General features: G+C 44.1%; 1 protein-coding gene across 1 annotated transcript in view; it reads right to left on the bottom strand.

Moving 5' to 3' along the window:
* LOC126981772 (terminal nucleotidyltransferase 5C-like) overlaps positions 1–4,411 on the bottom strand; it is a 117,012-nt gene extending 112,601 nt beyond the window's left edge. The window contains exon 1 of the mRNA XM_050833299.1: positions 3,918–4,411. Within this exon, the coding sequence (XP_050689256.1) occupies positions 3,918–4,076 (159 nt within the window). The 5' untranslated portion in view covers positions 4,077–4,411. The remainder of the gene's footprint in view (positions 1–3,917) is intronic.
* Positions 4,412–7,168: the final 2,757 nt, after the last annotated feature.

The raw sequence follows: 7,168 nt of genomic DNA on the forward strand, positions 1-7,168 counted from the left end.
TCTCTCTCTCTCTCAATTATAAAGTTATAAGTCAGTGAAATTTATGATAAATATAATAAGGAAATATTTTTAATATTATTCTCCTGATTTTGAAAATAATTATTTTTAGGCTTTTCAGACTGGTTATAAGTGGAAACACACACACACACACACACACACCTGCCTCATCAATCTCACAGGTGTGTGTGTGTATGTGTGTGTGTGTGTGTGTGTGTGTGTGTGTGTGTGTGTGTGTGTGTGTGTGTGTGTGTGCAGAGGGATGAGAGGTCATAAGTGGGTGGAGAGAGAAAGAAGAAGAAGAAGAAGAAGAAGAAGAAGAGAAGAGAGAGAGAGAAGGAGCAGGAAACAACATATGTAAGGCTTTGAACGAGCTTTATCACCAAAACCACAACAATCTCTCTCTCTCTTTCTCTCTCTCTCTCTTTCTCTCTCTCTTTCTCTCTCTCTCTCTCTCTCTCTCTCTCTCTCTCTCTCACTCTCTCTCTTTCCATGTCACTTTTAACCTTCTCACATTCTCTCTCTCTCTCTCTCTCTCTCTCTCTCTCTCTCTCTCTCTCTCTCTCTCTCTCTCTCTCTCTCTCTCTCTCTCTCTCTCTCTCTCTCTCTCGTCTTTTTTTCCATGTCTCTCTTAGCAACTATTACATTCTCTCTCTCTCTCTCTCTCTCTATCTATCTCTCTCTCTCTCTCTCTCTCTCTCTCTCTCTCTCTCTCTCTCTCTCTCTCTCTCTCTCTCTCTCATTGTCTTTTTTCATGTCTCTCTTAGCAACTATTACATTCTCTCTCTCTCTCTCTCTCTCTCTCTCTCTCTCTCTCTCTCTCTCTCTCTCTCTCTCTCTCTCTCATATCCCCTGCAGAGACACTGACCTCGTGAACCCAGCCAGCGCCCTCCTCCTCCTCCTCCCTGTCTAGACACAAGGGTTCCCATAGACTTGTTTATCGATTTGAAGTGGAAAAAATTACAAGGAAATCTCTCTCTCTCTCTCTCTCTCTCTCTCTCTCTCTCTCTCTTCTGTGTCTGTCTTCCGTGTCTGTCTTCCGTGTCTGTCTTCCGTGGCTCTTCTCTCTCTCTCTCTCTCTCTCTCTCTCTCTCTCTCTCTCTCTCTCTCTCTCATGAGCTATCTTTACTACAAACTAATCCTCTTTATCAGTGTGTGTGTGCGTGTGTGTGTAAATTGTGTACGTGTACAGATGCACTTGGCTGCCTCATTGTGTGTGTGTGTATCCCCCCCACACCCTCTCCTTCTGTCCCTTTGACCTAATACACTACTATGTCCTCTCTCTCTCTCTCTCTCTCTCTCTCTCTCTCTTGCCACATACTTAGCGCCTACCCTTGAGACTGATGCCAACTACCCCCACCCACTCTCTCTCTCTCTCTCTCTCTCTCTCTCTCTCTCTCTCTCTCTCAGACAAGTTAACTAACGAAGGCAATTCAAGATTAACGTTTGAGCACAAGCATATTTTATTTTTCCACCTCCTCCATGTCTGTTTCCTCCTCTTTTTCTTCCCCTTATTCCTCTCTCTCTCATTTTTCTCTTCTTGTAATTCTTGTTCAAAAAGTGAAAATAAATACATATAAACGAGAGAGAGAGAGAGAGAGAGAGAGAGAGAGAGAGAGAGAGAGAGAGAGAGAGAAACACCTGTCATGGCTATCTAAATTGACTTCTGAACACCTGGCGTGAAAAAAAAATATGGCGGGTGATAAAAATAAGCAAATAGAAATGAAGGAGAGAGAGAGAGAGAGAGAGAGAGAGAGAGAGAGAGAGAGAGAGAGAGAGAGAGAGGTGAAAGGCAAGACCAGATGATCGTGACATGACTGCAGTAATTTCAATGACTCCTATTGGTCAGCCAGAAGGCAATCACAGCTCACCACCACCTCTGTAACCACCACCTCCACCACAATTACCACCACCATCACCACCACCACCATCACAATCACTACCACCACCATCACAATCATCACAACCACTATCATCACAACCACTATCACAACCACCACTACCACCACCATCACAATCACCACCACCACCACCACAATCATCACCACCACTATCATCGCAACCACTATCATCACAACCAATATCACAACCACCACCACCACCACCACCATCATTACCACTAGCACCACCATCACCACAATCACCACCACTAAACACAATCACCACCACTAAACACAATCACCACCACCACAATCATAGCCACCATCACCACCACAATCATAACCACCACCACCACAATCATCACCACCACAATCATAACCACAACCACCAGTAACAGAACGAAAGAATAGGATAAGACAATGAGACAATACAAGGAACAAGGAGGAAAAAAAGGTATATAAAAGAATTAAGTTAAAAAAAAATAACAATCAGGCTCAAGGGAACAGATGAAGGAAGCCAAGGCGATATAACACACACGAAAATGAAGCCAAGATGAAATGAAAAAAAGTGAAGAAATTAAGTCAAGAAGGTGAAGTCAAGAAAATGAAGTCAAAATGAAGTCAAATAAGAATGGTCAAGAAAGTGAAGTCAAGAAAAAAATTAAGTGAAGAAAATAGTCGAGAAAAACAAGCTCAAGAAAACATGAAGTCAAGAAAATGAAGTCAAAATGAAGTCAAATAAGAATGGTCAAGAAAGTGAAGTCAAGAAAAAAATTAAGTGAAGAAAATAGTCGAGAAAAACAAGCTCAAGAAAAAATGAAGTCAAGAAAATGGAGTAAAAAAAAAAAAGAAAAAAAATGAAGACAACAATTGAAACCAAGGCCATAAAACACGAAAATGGTCCCGATGAAAATAAAAACGTTGAGTAAAAAAAAAATCTAGAAAACGGTAAATTTGATGAAAAAAAATCATATCCGCAAGACCATATGGAAAGGCATGGAGGAGGAGAAGGAGGTAGAGGAGGAAGAGGAGGAGGAGGGGAGGGGGGAGGAGGAGGAGGAGGGGATAACTAGTGAAGAGAGGAAAGGGAGGACAAGTTAGAGAAGTTTCGAGAATGATCTGGAGGAGGAGGATAAAATGGTGGATGAGGGGAGGGAGGATAGGGAGGGGGAGGGAGGATAGGGAGGAGGAGAAGGGGGACAGGAGAGGAAAAACGAGAAGAATAAAGATCAGGAGAAAAGAATCTGGCGAATAGGGAGGAGGAAGAGGAGGAGGAGGTGGATTAATTAAAACAAGAATGAGAATAACAGCTAAGAAGGAGGAGGAGGAGGAGGAGGAGGAGGAACGAGCAGGAGATTAAATGGTGGAATATAAGAATTAAATAAAGGAGGAGGAAGAGGAGGAGGAGGAGGAAGAAAAGGGAGAAAAAAATAGGATAAGAAGAGATTAGAAGGAGGAAACTGAGGTTATGTGAAGGAGGAGGAGGAGGAGGAGAAAAAAGACGAGGAGGAGGAGGAGAAAAATGGCTAACTGGCACCTGAGAAGCACGTGGTTGGATCAGCTGTTTTGGAAGGTTGCCAGTTAGTGAGTTGCGTGAGGCATTAACTGAAAATATCCTTCCTTCACGTGCTTCAACCTTCCTTCTTCCTTCACGGGGACTCATGAATGAAGGGGAGAGAGAGAGAGAGAGAGAGAGAGAGAGAGAGAGAGAGAGATGGCATGGTACTAAAATATTGTATTCTTTCACATATGTTCCCTTACCCATCCCTTCCCTTCCCCCCCTCCCTCCCTAATTCTCTTCTTCCCTTCCCTCCCTCCTTATTCTTTCCTTTCCTTCCCTCCATCTTTCCTTCCTTCCTTTCCTTCAACCGGCAGTTTCACAATACTTTCACGCTATTGTCCAAACACACACACACACACACACACACACAAACACACATCTAAAAATACAGTCACACACTCACACGTACAAATTCTCACACGGCATGGCTGCAAACCGGCACACACACACACACACACACACACAACCAATTTACTCACCTGTAGAAATTCAGACGGAGGAATTGGAGCGGTGGAGGAAAACTTGTGAGATGGAGGAGATGGTGGAGGAGACGATGGAGGAGGTGAAGGAGGCGCAGGAGGAGGAGAAGGAAGAGAATCCGGCGTTTGTGTGCCCGTGGAGACAGAATTTGGGGACATGGTGGAGATAGAGATAGCTTACTTTCTCTTAATTATTTCTATCTCACTTTTTAAATCTCTTCTTTCCTTTGCTAATGATGTATCTTCCTTTCTTCCTTCCTTTCTGTTCTTTCTTGTCTTTTCTTCCTTTTCTTCGATCTTTCTGCTGTTCCTGTCTTCCTTCCTCCTTGGTGAGTCAGTGGACGAGGCGACTGGCGAGCGATTAGTCAGTCAGCTAGTTAGTCCGTCAGTCAACAACCAGGCAGACACTCACTCAGACAGGCAAGCAGACAGACAGACAGACAGACAGCCAGACAGACCAACCACCTCGGAGCCGCTCTCTCGACTGACTGGCGTCTCTCTCTCTCTCTCTCTCTCTCTCTCTCTCTCTCTCTTTCTCCGGCTGGCTGGCTTGCTCCCCCTACCTCCTCCTTCCCTCCCTCTCTCATGTTTGCCCTCTATTCGCTAGTCAACCGCCCTATCCCCCCCCAACATCTCTCTCTCTCTCTCTCTCTCTCTCTCTCTCTCTCTCTCTCTCTCTCTCTCTCTCTCAGACAAGATAATATATTAACTAGTACTTTATGCTTTGTAAATGAATCTCTCTCTCTCTCTCTCTCTCTCTCTCTCTCTCTCTCTCTCTCTCTCTCTCTCTCCTCAAAATACCACTAAGAGGCCCCCATCTGGTAGTCTCGTTACAGAGGAGAAGGAGGAGGAGGAGGAGGAGGTGGTGATGGGGGTGGAAAAGGAGGAGAATGAAAGGTATGAGGAAGAGAAGAAGTAAGAGGAATGGAAATTTAAAAGAAAGGAAGAGAGAAACTTGAGATGAGAAGGAGGAGGAGGAAGAGAAATAGAAGGAATAGGAGAGAAAAGGAGAGGGAAAGAAAGTTATAGAATGGAAAAAAAAAAAGAACTATTGGCGGGGGGGAGGGGAAGAGAGGGAGGGAGAAAGGGAAGAGAGGGAGGGAGGGAGGGGAGGAAGGGTGGAAAGGGAGGGAAGGGGGAAGTAGGGAAGGGAAAGAGAAGAAAAAAGACGGTACAGAAAAGGGTTAGGTTAGAGAGAGAGAGAGAGAGAGAGAGAGAGAGAGAGAGAGAGAGAAATAGTTCGATTACAAAGAGTTCACTGGAGTTGCCTCACTGTGTATGTGTGTGTGTGTGTGTGTGTGTGTGTGTGTGTGTGTGTGTGTCATATGGTGAAGAAAATGTACTCAAAGATGATAGATAAAGAGATGAATAGATAGGTAGATAGACCGACAGATAGATAGATAGATAGATAGATAGATAGAGGAAGATAGACATGAATAGACAGAAACAAATAACGAGATACACAGATAGACTATTAATTACACACGCACACACGCACGCACGCACACACGCACGCACGCACGCACACAGTCACTAAGAAACAGCAAAAGACGGATAGACAGACAGACAGACACACATTCCTTCGCATTGCAGTGGTTGGCTCCCTCCCTCCCTCTCACTTTTCCCTTCCCCCTTCTCCTCCCCCACCTCCCCCTCCTCCCCCTCCTCCTCCTCCGTACCTAGCTTCGACCCTCCCTCTTTACCTCTAACCTTCTTCCTACTTTAACTATATGCTCTCTCTCTCTCTCTCTCTCTCTCTCTCTCTCTCTCTCTCTCTCTTGTAACAGCTAAAAAAAAAAAAAAAAACTTCAATTTCAAAACACTACTGCTACCACTACTACCACTACTACTACTACTACTACTACTACTTCTACTATTACTACTACCACTACTACTACTACCATTACTACCACCACCATGTTACTATATACTAAGAAAAAAATATTTGCGTACTGCAGAATATTTTTGAATTAGATAAGTTTGCAGGGGAGGCAAGGGTTTGTTTCCAAGGAGGTCTGTCTGTCTGTCTGTCTGTCTGTCTGTGCCCCCCCACCCACCCCCCGTTGTCACCTCCATATTCTCAAACATTTGGGGGCTCACTCACACATACCCACACTTGATAAGGCTTAGCTAGAGGTTGTAGGTGGTGGGTCCGTGGGGAGAAGGGAGAGGAGAAGGAAAGAAAGTTATAGAATGCATGGAAAAAAATAGCTATGGTTGGGGGGGGGGAGGAGAGGGAGGGAGAAAGGGGAGGAAGAGTGGAAAGGGAGGGAAGGGGGAAGTAGGGAAGGGAAAGGAGGAAAAAAAGACTGTACAGAAAAGTGATGGTGTGACAAGGTTCTGCACCATGAACATAAAATACCCTCATGAGAACCCGATTATGATTTGTTGCCTTTGAAAATTTTTGTGAGCCGAAAGTTTCTAAGAATAGGGGCCTTCTTTTCCCTCTTCCCCTCATTTCTCTCTCCTTTTTCTCTTCCTCCCTCCACTTCCTCTCTCCTCCCTCTCCTCCCCTCTTCAGTTCCCTACATCTCTCCCCTCGTTTCCCCTCTTCCAGGCCCCCTACTCCTCCTTTTTCTCCTCCCCCTCCATTTCTTAAGAAGGTTGAAATAGATGAGATTGATAGTACAGTTACTGCCCACTGACATAATTCCTCTCTGCCTGCATATGGCCGTTAAACGATAAGTACGGTATGCATACATAGGCGTTGGAGGTTGAAATAGATGAGATTGGTAGTACAGTTGACGCCCATTGACATGATTCCTCTTCAGCACTAGTGTATGTCTGTTTAAGGAGATACATATATAGGCGTTGCAAACCTAAGGAGCTTGAAATAGATGAGATTGATAGTACAGTTGACCCCCACTGGCATGATTCCTCTTCAGCACTTGTGTATGTCTGTTTAAGGAGATACAAATACATGGGCGTTTCAAACTTAATGAACTTGATATAAATGAGATACATATATATACGTTTCAAACTTAATGGAGCTTGAAATAGATGAGATTGAGAGCACAGTTTACGCCCACTAACATGATTCCTCCTCAACACTTGTGTATGTCTCTTTAAAGAGATACATACATCGGCATTTCAAATTTAATGAACGTGAAATAAATGAGACGGAAATTCCAGTTGATGCCCTGCCATAACTCCTCCTCGTTCACTCGTATATGACTTCTAAATACCAGGTAGCCGGAAATCAGTGCATCTTATAAATGAATGAGTTTATAGGAATTTTAAGACATCATTTA

Source organism: Eriocheir sinensis, chromosome 49 (assembly GCF_024679095.1).
Source record: "Eriocheir sinensis breed Jianghai 21 chromosome 49, ASM2467909v1, whole genome shotgun sequence".
Taxonomy (NCBI): domain Eukaryota; kingdom Metazoa; phylum Arthropoda; class Malacostraca; order Decapoda; family Varunidae; genus Eriocheir; species Eriocheir sinensis.